The sequence below is a fragment of the Dipteris shenzhenensis genome, chromosome 13 (assembly GCF_047967505.1).
Source record: "Dipteris shenzhenensis isolate YYH24624 ecotype China chromosome 13, Dip_SZ_1.0, whole genome shotgun sequence".
Lineage (NCBI taxonomy): Eukaryota > Viridiplantae > Streptophyta > Polypodiopsida > Gleicheniales > Dipteridaceae > Dipteris > Dipteris shenzhenensis.
In genome coordinates this window covers 45342299-45355503 of record NC_141608.1, presented here as the reverse complement: position 1 = coordinate 45355503, position 13205 = coordinate 45342299, and the positions used below count along the sequence as shown (strand labels likewise).

The 13205-nt window shown below is 44.4% G+C and overlaps 1 protein-coding gene across 2 annotated transcripts in view; it reads right to left on the bottom strand.

The window, feature by feature from the left end:
* LOC147895464 (uncharacterized) overlaps positions 1-12153 on the bottom strand; it is a 38322-nt gene extending 26169 nt beyond the window's left edge. The window contains exon 1 of one of the 2 annotated variants that reach the window (XM_087383989.1): positions 11917-12153. In XM_087383989.1, the coding sequence (XP_087240115.1) occupies positions 11917-12013 (97 nt within the window). In that variant the 5' untranslated portion in view covers positions 12014-12153. Of the gene's footprint in view, positions 1-11267; positions 11853-11916 lie in introns of those variants that run through there. The other variant, XM_087383988.1, reaches the window with a different exon arrangement.
* Positions 12154-13205: the final 1052 nt, after the last annotated feature.

Below are 13205 nucleotides of genomic sequence, written 5' to 3'. Positions count from 1 at the left end.
AACTTCATATTCAGTTACTGTGAATAATGTTTCCATGGGGAGTGCCTTTTACAAGCTCAAGTGGGGGCTGTTTGCAAGTGCTTGCTTTGAATGCAAGCAATTTGGGCACATGGCTTCACAATGCCCTTCCGAGCTCCACAGATGCCAGTGCAAGTTGAAATGGTTCAGCCTTTGAATAAGAATGCAAATGCCTCTTCTGTGGTAAAAAACAAAGGGGTCAAACAGTTTTTCTCTGTTCAAGACAAAGGCAAAGTCCCAGCTGTCTCAAATGGTAATGCTTCTCTTCATGTGCCTTTGTCCTCTCCACCTCAGGGAAATGAAAAAATTTTGCCTGACAGATGGCAAACTCCTCGCAAATTGATCTCCCCAAGGCGACCTTTGCCTTCTCGGACTTGGAGTGGTGCATCCTCTCATGGGAAAACACCTGCTGAAAACTATGGTGTTGGCTTGACCTAGGCTGCTGTGACTGCAAACCGGACCATGTTTCCTAAAGAGGAAGTTGCTGCACTTTTGTCCTCTCCTCAGGCTGATGCTTCATCCCAAGGCAGACGTAGACAGCCCGTTAGTTGCTGTACATACCTGTCCCATAACTGTAAATATGCTTGTCATCTGAAGTGTGTTACTCTCAATATACAGGGAATGTGTGATGGTCGCAAATGGAAACTGGTCTAGATGTATATCAGACAATTGCAGCCTGATATAGTTGCTTTGCAAGAGCATAATCAGCATATGTATGCTGGTCAGATAGGCCATTTTGCTAGTTATGATATCTTCTATGCTGGAGAGCACTCCTTTTCTGGCGTGGCTTTTTTGGTAAAGCACGACCTTCAACCTGTTGTGGCTCTCAATGATCGCCATGGTAGATGGATTATTGTCCAATGCCTTGTTCAAGGGCAAATCTTTGAATTTGCATCGGTTTATGCCCCCCAATCTTCTCGTGATAAAGCTTTGATCTGGGCTACCATGCATACCTATCCATGGCGACAACATGCCTTCATTTGTGGTGACTTTGATAATGCCCCTCAATTGGGTGACAACACCTCAGGCCACACTCATATGTTGGCTTTTGAAACACAGGCATGGTCTAATTTATTGCTTCAGTTGCGCCTCGTTGATCTCTGGAAGGAATTACAGCCCATGCTTCCGGGCTATACCTTTCAGCATAATGCTCGATCTTCTTATCGGGCACGCTTGGACAGATGGTATCAGGTTGATCCACAGAGTGTGATGCCTTTACTTGTCAAATTTGGGTTGATCATGCTTCTTTTAAAGCATGTTCATCCAATTCTGTCTGATGCTCAAGCTTTGGAACTTGAACATCCCTTCACTGAAAGGGAATTGTCTGATGCAGTGAGATCCTATGGCAGATGGAAATCTCCAGGATGGGATGGTCTCACTGTTGAATTCTTTCTTGCTTTCTGGGATCTTCTTAAATTCACCTTGCTGCAAATGGTAAATGCAGCATGGCAAAATCAGCAAATGCCTGTGTCATGGAAAAAGGGTCTTCTCAAGCTGATTCCAGAGAAGCAGCTATGTGATTCACTTGGTGATTGGAGGCCAATCACGCTCATGCCAGTCATTTACAAGATCATTGCAAAAATGGTGGTTGATCGTATCAGAGGTTATTTGCATGATGGGTTGCATCCCTCCCAATATGGCTTTGTTCCACGTCGCCATATCACAGATAACATTGCCAATGCTTATATTGGGATTGAATATGCCAAATACATGCAGTAAGATGTTCTACTCTTGCAGGTAGATATTGCAAAAGCCTTTGACACAGTTCAATTGGATTTCATCTCGCAAACTATTCCTCTTTAGCACCATCATCTCTTTGAACCTCCAGCATTTGCAATCAAATTCACATGAGGCAGGAGCAGTCACCCGTACTAGTGAAGTTCCAAAATAGAAACATAGACAACTATGGCAAGTATGATGCATTGCCTGGTTCTACAAATCATATTCACATTGTATATTAGTATCCTCATACATCTAGAGGGATCGAGAAACATGCCCAAACTCATCCTCAGCGCAGTTTTAACCTTATGAAAAAGCGTGTAAACTCCAACCCTACAAATATCATCAGAGTCCGAAGTGGTAGTAGATCAAGATATAAATATGTGCTCTTACACACATGGCACATAGCAGACCTGTCGGCTTGCCATATGTCAGGTTGGCACACCTTGCCTTACTATTGCACATGATGTATAGACTTGCTGCTTCAGTTCTGCACTTGTTGTCGCGCTACGGCCCAAGTACTTTTTTCTTTGTAGCAGCCCTTGGGGTCTCACACTTTAGTTTTACCTAAGACTAGAAAAGGATCTAGGAGTCTACTCAGCATGCAGGTCTAGTCACTTGAGTGGAGTACCACAGCAACGGAGGCACACAATATTACGTTCCATTAACGTACAACAGATTCCAAGTTCATAAGCCTACTATCAATCACGGGTGCAGGCACACATTTAATCCTCCTAGCCAAATCTCGGTGTTAGCAAGCTCTCTCCAGATCAAATCGCACGTGAAAAGCTCCTGCTTGCAAATCCACCAAGCCCCAATTCCCTAGATGGATCTAGTTGTTGTTAGAAAATACCCAACAGAGGGTACATGCAGCGGAAGACTTATAGTAATGCCCAGGAGCTCACACAGTGTGCGGTGTGGGTGTGGAATCACAGACTTCTTTTATCTTATGTGCATTCAATGGATGTGCAAACTCATCAATAGACAATGAACCAACCAGATAGAGAAACCACCAAAATATATATTTCCGTCCACAAATATGGACACAATACAAAAGAAACAGATCCAGAGTCCCACCAATGATGTGGTCCTCTGATCTTACCACAAGGTCCTTCTCCTATCTGCTGGCTCTCTCTAGACTCGAGTCCGCGTGCTCCACCTTGAGCGTCTGTAGACTTCCCGTCTAGTGTGTTCTTCTCCACCTTACTGCCTGTGAATCAGCCTAGGTGGGCAGCCCCTGCCAAGCTTTGTCTGCAGCACACAGATCCCTGTTCCACTGCTCCAACCTGCTCGTGAATGGCTGCTCCAGAAGGTATAGTGATCTCAGCACCTTGCTGCCCTAGATGACAGCCAAGGTCCCAGCCCTTTCCTGGCTAAGTCTGCAGCCCTTCAAGCACCTCTCTATCCTCCTGAATGTAGGTCCAGAGGGTGGCTTCCTGCTGCTCCTTTCTGCCCTGGATCTGCTGGAAGCTGGATATGAAATGAGGCCTGAGGCCTCTCTTTTTATAGGCCCCCCAAGGGGGCTGGAAAAAACCGACCAGCCTGCCTCATACTGGCCGACCAGACTGGCTGACCAGTCTGCTGCTGGTCCAGCCCTTTAAGGGCTCTAAAACCGGGTCCCTCTGGCCCAAACTTCTAGGGCCTTTGGCCCTCCAATTAAGGCAAGGGCCCAGCCCCTAGGTCAGCCCTATATAAGGCCTGGTTGGCTGCCTCAAAGCAGCCCAACCAGCCTCTCTCGTGGCCGACCCATGTGCTGGTCTGTCCCACCTCTGCTGCGCCACTCTGATCTGCCCACTTGCAGGCCCATCTGTACACGCCTTGCCACGTGGCACTGCACCACTGGCCCAGGCCATATGCGCCCTATTGCGGGCCTTCCTGCAGGCTCCAGCCTGCCCTGTTTGCAGCGCCATGGTTGCGCCTCTCTGCTGCAGCATCCTTGCCTCCTGCCAGGTCTATACCAGCCCCGTACAGCCACGTATGCATCCCGTACCTTCTCCGTACTGAAGCGCCGTCTGTCCTTGCTGGAAATCCCTATGCAATCAGGCTGCTGCAGGTCCCTGATGTCCACATGTCTGCCCCGTACATCAGGAGCTCCACAACTTGCCAGGTACCCTTCTTGCTTTGTGTGAGGTGCTGCCCATGTGGCAGTCCCCCTCCCTTTTTCTTCTCTGGGCATCTTCTGCCCTAGGTCTCCCTCCCCCACGCTCTCCTCATTTGGGGGCTTACAGATGGGGAGGTGACCTTTCCAACACTAGTATGCCACATGTCTTCATTCTAGGGTACCTCTTAAATGCATCTTTTCTACCCCTCTCTTGGGATATCAATTAATTCACTTGCTCCTAGGCACATTACACATTTAATGCATTTAAGACCCACAGCCTTAGATCCATCTAGTCAGTGCCTTGTCACCCTCATCAAGGACCTTGACATTAATCCTTTTAACCATTAACATGAAGCCCAATTAAATATCATATAAACATTGATCCTTTAAAGGAAAATGTCCACTGACTCTTTCGAGGTCATGTTACCTCAACTTAAGCGTAACATTCCTTCTCTCTTCACGCAACAGCATCCTCAATGATTTAGTCTAGGAGCACTCTCCGTAACTAGTATACGGATTCCCATGTAGCTTTTGATAGAGGTAAACCATGCCATGCAACCAACACCGTGGGTATCTTCCGATTGCGTACTTGCATTGTTCCTCGGTCCACGATTCTTATTGGTTTACGTCCTGCATTATCCTCTATCTCCTGAAATAAAACAACACCCTCGATTAGTGAGTCACCTCCATGCAAAAATTTATTTAAACGGGAAACATGAAACACTAGGTGCACCTTACAACCCTATGGTAATTCTAATTTATAGGCCATCTTGCCTATTCTTTTAGAATTAACCACGGCCCACAATATCGGGTGATAACTTCGCACACTCTCCTGTAGTCAAAGACTTAGAGTGCAAAGGAACTCTGAGAAAAACTTTTTCTCCTTCCTTCAATTCTCTAACGGATCTGTTTTCATCCGCATACGCCTTAGCTCTATCCATAGCTTGACGGATGTTAGCTCTCGCAAGTGCTAGCATCTCCTGCATCTGAACCATAAAGTTCGCGGCACTAGGCACTTTCTGAGGTACTCCAACTGTAGTTGGATTTGCTGGTCTATAACCATAGTTCAGCTCAAACGGACTGAACCCTGTAGAGGAATGTTTTCTATCATTGTACGCAAATTCTAACAGTGGCAACCATTTGTCCCATGTATGTTGCCTCAATGAAACATATGGTCTCAGCATATCCTCTAAAGTTTGGTTGATTCTTTTCATCTAACTATCCGTTTCTAAATGATCCCCACTACTCATTTCCAACTCAATCCTTAGTGTCTCAAACACTGCAGTCCAAAAATGACTAGTAAATTATACTTTTAGGGAGAGAGTGTTACAGATGCCTCCAAGATGAGAGATGAAAAGGGGATGCTGCTGCAGTTCCAGAGGTGCAGAGAGATGTTTTCTGCATAGGATAGGACTGGAGCTGTAGAGAGAGAGAATTACTGCAGTAGAGAGAGAAAGCCTGCAGCAAGAGAGAGAAGGGTGCTGTTGCTGCTCACAGGCTGGGAGAAGGATAGGGGAAGCTGTTGCTGCTTCAGAAAGGCTGAGAAGGGGCAGAACTAGAAGAAGAGGAGCTGAAACTGTAGAGAGAGAGTGTGTGTGCTGCAGTAGAGAGAGAAAGTGCTGCAGTAGAGAGAGAAGATGTTGGAGAGGAGCTGGGTGAACCCCATAGGTGGAGGAGGGCTGCTGCATCAAGGGAGAGGAGGAGGAACTGAATTGGACGTTGGATTTTGTATGAGAATGAAGGGGGGGAAGGCCTTCTTTTATAGGCTCAGCCTACCCTCTGCCCAATTAAGAAAAGCGGCTGCCCCCCCTTGGATTTTGGTGGGCTGCATGGGGGCTGTAATTCCTGCAATGACAAGTGGTGCCATGGTCCATGCATGGCCCTCCACATGTCCCCACAGGCTGCCGTTACCTCCACCCTCAAATGCTAGACCTAGTTCTCATTACCTAACTGACACAGTAAGGAAAAACATTTCTTTTCATTATTTTACAAGCATGCTTATTGAAATACAAAAAGAAGAATTACCAAGCAATTGGATACATGTTGAAGCAGAGTGACACTTTGGAAGCCTGGGAATCCAAATCGCAGCAAAGAGACAAGGATTTGGGTGCTAGAACAAATCGCAATTCAGCCCGGGAGATGTGGGGGAGCAGTAGAAGGAATTCACAGCATAGGGCAAAGGACTTGGAGCCAGAAATAATCGAGAGTCTATAGTGCACTAGAAAATAACTTTATACAACTGGCTCTAAGGTGAGCATGAAGCTGAGTACAATTCTTCAATGAATCTGGGAGGCCTGAGGCCCTTCTTTTATAGACTTGGCCTAGCAAAAAGCCAAACCTGCTTTCTAAAAGCTACTTTTTACAAAAGCTTAGCTTTCCTGCTTTTGCCCATCTTGGGGAAACGTTTTTAGCCTTTCTAGAACCCCATGGGGACCTCATTAATGGCACCCTTTATCCTGAAGCTTTTTGTCTTGTGGGACCTGCTTTTTGGCACTTGCTAGCCTTTTTGCACTCTTCCAAGTCCTACACAAACACCAACACTTTAACCCATTAAAGGTTAGCAAAATGCATGCATTCCTAGTTCTTGGACTAATCCTAGTCCTGTGTGGGCGTCCCCATAATTCTCTATTACCACTGCAAAGCAAAAGTAAAAAAACAATAAGACTTATCCTAGTTAACCAAAGTCAAGATTCTTTAACCGAAGTCAATTCTAATAAACATTTTTCTTTATTCTTGAGAGAAGCACCAAATGGTGACATCTCCTCGGCTTTTCAGTGGCCCTCAACTAAAAAGCTTCTTGATACAACTATGAGGGTATTCTGAAAAGAATTCCTCATCTACCCACTAGGCAATGAGTACCGAATAGTTGTTAAGTGTTCTTTATGTCCTTCCATGACCAAGATTTCATCAAGGAAGGTACCTGTAAAGGGCCTGTAAGGTATGAAAATCTTCTCCATCATGGAAATACCAATATATTCAAGGTTCTCCAAGGGTGATTATTGCTTATGGGATGGAACTCCCCCTATACACATGTCGACAGCACGTAGCCTTCCTTCATCTCCTTGTATTTTCCATGCACACGCGAGGGTGAAGGCCATTACCTCCAACAAGTAGATCATGTAACTAAGCCATAATTTCTTCGGTCTGGGCTGCGCTCACACGATAAGGTGGCCGATTCGGGGGCTCACTTTCTGGAAGGAGCTCTATGACATGATCTTATGGCCGCTCAGGAGGAAGTTGTTCTAGTAGAGAGTCTAAGAAACAATCTTTGAAAGATTCAAAAAACTGAAATTTTTCTTTTCCTTGAGGACTCACTTCTACTAAAGGTTCACCCTCTCTCTCTAATGAAAACCATGTATGCAGAAATAGCTGATTTTATTGATTTAGCAATAGAAATATTAGATACAACAGGGATTGTCTCACCTCTTCCATTGGCCAAAATCTTATGTTCCTTGAACCTGTGCATGAAACTGAGAGTTCTTGCCTTTATGTCAATATGTACCCCCTTTCCGTGGAATCATGGCATTCCCAAAATTGTATCATAATGCTCAACGGGTGAAACATAAACTCTTCGTGGTCTACATATTCCTGGACATGAATTCTAAGTTTTCCAATCAAAGGAGTGCCTTTAACTAGATCCCCTTCCAAGACACATTTTGCATTTAAAGATGGTTCCAATTCATCAGTCTTGATTCCTAGCCTCAAAGCTAGGTCTTCTGAGATAAAGTTGTCGGTAGCTCCTGGATCCAATAGAATCAACGCATTATGATCCCTCACTTTACCCCATGAGATGCAAAGTTCTCGATCTTCTGGATCGGTGGTTCTTCCCAGCATATTTGGGACTCCTCATGTGTTCTTTTGGCGTTTCTGCTCCCTCAAACCCGATGGCTTTTCGGGGCACTGGGCAGCCATATGCCCTTCTTTTCCACAATGGAAACACTTACCCTCCTGTCGGAAGGCCTCGATCTGTTCTAATGTAAACTTTGGCTTCCCTTTAAAGGGCTTTGATGGACCCCTCAGCTTCTAAAACTAGAGCTCTTTTTAACCTTGGGCCACATTCTTTTTTATGGTGTCCCCATCCTTGCCTTTTGAGGCAGCCATCGTCCATAGCAAATCTTCCTTAGTTGCTTCAACCATTGAGGCTAGATGCATCAAATCTCGCAGCTTTGTCATGCCTTCACTGCTCTTGAGTACGAATCCTTGGATGCAGATCAGCCCTGTACTTTCGAAGCTTAGACTTTTCTCAAATTTTCTTGAATGGCATGGACACACTTTCCCAAGCTGTATGGACATCATCATAGAGTTCTTGGACAAGAATTGCTCGAAAATTGCTTCTTGAAGCTTTTTCACGTCTTGGGTGCTTCATCCGTTACTAGAAGAGCTTCCCACCATACACTTGCACTGTTTATGAGGTGGAGACTCACAATCTTTAATTTTGACTTTTCATGAAAAGCTATATCGAACTATCGGATGAAGTTCTCAAAGCTTTCTCACTTGCCACATATTTTCCATCAAAAGTGGTAAATTTGACAGACTTGTTCCTTCTTTAAAGACTCTTCTTCTCGATCAAGATTTCTTGCTTTTGCGTCCATGGGAAGAACGCTCTCTGGATGTAGAAGAAGAGGAGGAGGAGGAGGAAGAAGAAGAATAAGATGAAGAACTAGAAGAAGACGAGCTAGAACTAGGGGATCTCCGTCGGTGCATTTTGCTCCATTTCTTGTGGGACTTTGGACTCCTTCCTCTTTTCGTCGAATCTGAATATATTTGAACTGAAGGAAAACTTCTGGAACCCTTTCCTAAAGCACGGCATTGCCTAGGGGATACTTGGGAATCAAGAGAAGACTTATGAGCAACTTCTTCTTTGGAGAAGGAACTTGGTTGGTCATCTCCTCATCAAACAAGTGCTGAAAAAGAGGCATCTGCTTCAAGGACTGGTACTCCTTGATTTTTCCTTCACGAATTCTTTTCATTGAGATCTTCATCAAGTCCAATAGGAAGTCTCTTACTAAGTTGTCTGCTGGCTGAACTGCCTTGTTCTGAAACCATGATGTGGGAGATGAAAAACCTGACCCAAACTGAATCAAAGCTTGAAACAACCAACTGCAAAACTCCACTCCTTTCAAGGAGGTAAACGCTTACGAGTGAAGCGGCCCAATGCGATCAAGTAAGGGTAGGAGTGGCTTTTGGTTGTACGATGCAACCAATCGTCTGGGTTTGGGCCAAATAAAATAGAAAATTATAGTATTTGGCGGCTCAACCTGAATTGCAATGAGCTTGGGTTCTCTTGCTCCAGATCTTGACGTCGGCAAACTATCCTGCGGAGTCAAAATTTGCAGATCCTTCGAAATCGCTCCTGTCTTTGCTCAAAGGGAGGATTCTTTGGATCCTTGCCACCAAGGACAGTGGCCAAACCACACTCTAATACCACTGAAATCAGCTCCAAACACTCCAAAAACCTCCTCGCAATCAATTCGAAGCTAATACGAGGGGCTGTTGGGCAAATCGCAGTAAATTGTGACCACTTGGATCAAGTCATAGCAGAATCTAGGCCTCCTGGAACAAATCGCAGCAGATGTGGCACACTTTGGAGGGCTGGAATCCCAAGTCGCAGCAGACTCTTTTCCTCCTGGATCAATTTGCAACTGGTCTCAAACACTTGGGAAGCCTGGGAATCCAATCGCAGCAAGCTCTCTATGTTTCTGGACATCCACAAGTGCAATGAGACAAGGCTTTGGGTGCTGGAACAAATCGCCATTCAGCCTGGGAGATGTGGGGGAGCACAAGAAGGAGTTCGCAGCACAAGGGAGAGGACTTGGAAGGAGAGAGAAAGACAATACACCACACTAGGGGCCGAAAACACCCCCCCCCCCTACCAAAGGTATTTATTGCAATAGAAAATAACTTTGTAAAACTTGCTCTGAGAAGAGCATGAAGCTGAGTACAACTCTTGAATGAATCTAGGAGCCCTAAGCCCCTTCTTTTATAGACTTGGCCTAGCAAAACGCTAGACCTGCTTTCTAAAAGCTACTTTTTGCATTTCAGCGACGTCCTAGACTCCTTCGAAACAAAGACATTGGATCGAGCAAAAGGTGCCCCATGAGGTCATCTCCACATTTTGGTCATGATTGTGGACCGACAGCCCTCCTCAAAGGATTATATATTTATTATTGATGGCTGGCTAGAGTAGATTGTGCATTAATGGGAGATGCCACCGATGTGCAGATATTTGATCTTGAGATGATCCTACAATGTCTATGGAGTTGCCCATAGCATAGAGTATTCGGCAGGGGGGCCTCTAGATCGTGGCTAGGATGCAAAGGATGCAGTTGGGACTTCACTTGACAAAGGGGACACACCTTCTTTATTCACACGATTACACCAGCTTATAGGATCCATGGACAGAGGGTCTTCCAAATGAGATACAAGATGTCACTCCTTCTCAGCAGTGTCTTGTTTCCTTACTAGAAGACAATAGATGGGAGACGGTGTCTCGCATCACTACTTGGAACATTTGAGTCGCCACTCACAGCCTAGCAATGGGAGGCCAACTAGGTCCCCGGCAGCCACCCTCGTTGCCATTTGCAAGATACTATCTAAACCCTGCACACCATACGGGAGTGCGCGAGGTCAGGATCTCACATGACTGTTGAGACCCGGCTTTGCTTGTAGGTGTCTTCTATGTATTCATAGAGCAAGGTATTTGCTGGATGTATAGTCCCCCAGCCTAGTTGTTGGCTCTTGTTTCAAAGATTCCCTAGGCAGTGAGTTGGGTTCTCTGAAAACAGACGGGTTGACAGCCAGTGTTTCTTTTCTTCCACGATCAGCAGCACATGGATTGCTGGTTTGTATGGTTGGTTTTTTCAAGCATTAATAAACGTTCTTTTCTCTAGGGGAAAAAAGAAAAAGAAAATAGAGATTATGCCGTGTTCTCAATGCAAAGTACAGCTATGTAATAAGAGGGATTACAAGAAGAGTGTAACCGTGCTAGAGACAGGTAAAAACAACCAGTGTATGTGACTAAAAATTATGCAGGCATAGCGGAGAGAGTTTGTAGCAGCATGCTACTTTGTTCCTTTACATACACAAGAAGCAACCTTTCCATAAGATACCATTTCACAACCTGAGCAAAGATGCTAAATAGGTGATTCAAAAGAGAAATATATTCATCATAGGTGTCCTCAAAGCTCGTACAGGCTCCACACAGCACCAGCAGTCGTGGAAGGGGGCAAAGAATTTTAAACAAGAACCTCACAAGACAACAGGAAAACAACAGTAGTAAAGGACAAGAGTTGATGACCTCATCTAACTGCCATGCTCTTATAACATGCAACGCAGCCTGTTCTTTACAGGACCAAACCTGACATGCAAACTTACAAGAAGCAATCGTGGTAAACTACTCTACTCATCGCAACTATGCCCAATACCTTACCATAAGAGAGAGAACCTCACAAGCGGCATGCCCATCAATTTTGACCTTAAGAGTGTCAGGGGAGAGAAAAATATAAAACCAGAGGAATTCACAAGAAAAAATCCTCTCAGGTTTGACTTCAAGAAACCTGAACGCTATAGAGAAGCCCTTCAGGCAAGCTGAAGTAGATGCAATGACGAATATCATTGGCATTATTTTATGCAGCAAATTAAGAAAGATCGGTGTAGGAACGAAGGTATGGCTTGCCATGCTTAGGAGTAAATAAGAATACGAAGGAGAATGAAAGTAATCAGTTTAAGTTTTGACAACAGGAATCATGCAGGTTTTTGATGCGATTCTTCAAAGGTTCGGGCAGAAACTTCATGTAAAAAAACTGAAGTAAGAAAACTTTGTAAGACAGCTCCCTGAGAAGGAGATGCATGCAGGCACTTTTTGGAGTAAGAAAAGCATCAAACGTCTAGCAGATGCCAAAGCGTATAATACTGTTGGCATCGGACAAGGGTTTCCCAAACGGATAGGAATCGAATAGAATAAATTTACAAAGGAGACAACGAAACAGAGGACAGATTGCAGAATAAACATCGAAAGCAGTCTAAAGGGCCAAAGGAAATGGAGCTAAAATGAAACACAATAAAATGCATGAACTTACAGTAGCAAAACCACAAGGCATCGATATATTGGACGCAAGACAACTTGAACTTTTCTGGCGTCCCACCGGTCTGCTCATTGGCAGGATTTTCAGCCATATTTCAATGGGAGGCAGATAGGTTGGGCACATGCATGCTTTGGATAGGAGCCCAATAAGAGAGAGAATCTTCAGCCTCAAGTTCACATGTTACAAGCACATGTTGCCTGCCTGTGTAGTCCGTTTGCATCCGTTAGACATCCGATTTCACTTTCGGCCTCAACTTTGCCTCGCATGAGAGTATCAAATCAAGTTATCGAAGCTCCACGTCCTCCAAGGCTCAATGTTTCAAACAAATGGTTATTCATTGTCGTTACCCCTTAGTGTGTCATTGGCCATTCTCCTTCTAATTGGTACAACTAGTTCTATACCCGTGCTTTGCACAAGCATTAAAGCGTGAGGGAATTTAGGCTGGTGAGTTTGAAATCAGGGGGGGGGGGGCATGCCACGTGGAGGGCCTCAGCTTGCAAGGAAGATGGTGCCATTGCTCGCCACATGGCACCCTTCTTTACTAGAAATATAGAAATAGACAAGAGAAGAGATGAGAGCACATGTGCTCGAAATGCAATGCCTCTTACAAGTCATCCCCATAACCCCCCTAGACCAGCTTGTGAAGTGGGGGTGGCATTTAATGGGACCGTCCCCATAGCCATTGATTTTCCTTGCTCCTCCTTCCAAAAATGATCTGGAGGCTACTCAAGGGTACCTCAAACCTCCTTCAAGGTCCATCATCATTTTGGATAACCTTTTTTTGTGTCACATTGTGGATCTAGAAGAGGAGGTATTTTCCCATGGCTTATTTGTCTTTGGCAAAGTGTACTTGTATCTATTTATGTGGCTGTTATTGTTGATGTTTGTTTTAAATATTCTTAATAGTCTTTTGTGAAATCTATCAATTGAGAATTAAATATCAATCTATAATAGGAACCATGTATATAAATTGGTACATCTCTTATGCTATCCTTGAATACTATTGTTGTTCTTCTAGTGATATGTTTTGCCTTTGTCCTTTTGTTACAATAACTGGATCATTTATGTGTCAAAAACTTTTTCCTTTAGTAGGATTTTGAAGCAAGAAATGTTCTATTTTGTCAACTCTAGAAAGAGGAATAAGGGAAACGGAGTGCTCACTATTTATATTCTTTTTTGCATATGTCATACAATTATATATCTATTATTGTCCATTGATGTCTTCTAATGTGTCACAATACATTGGTTTATGCTCTTGGTATTTTTGTTGATGTACTTTCATA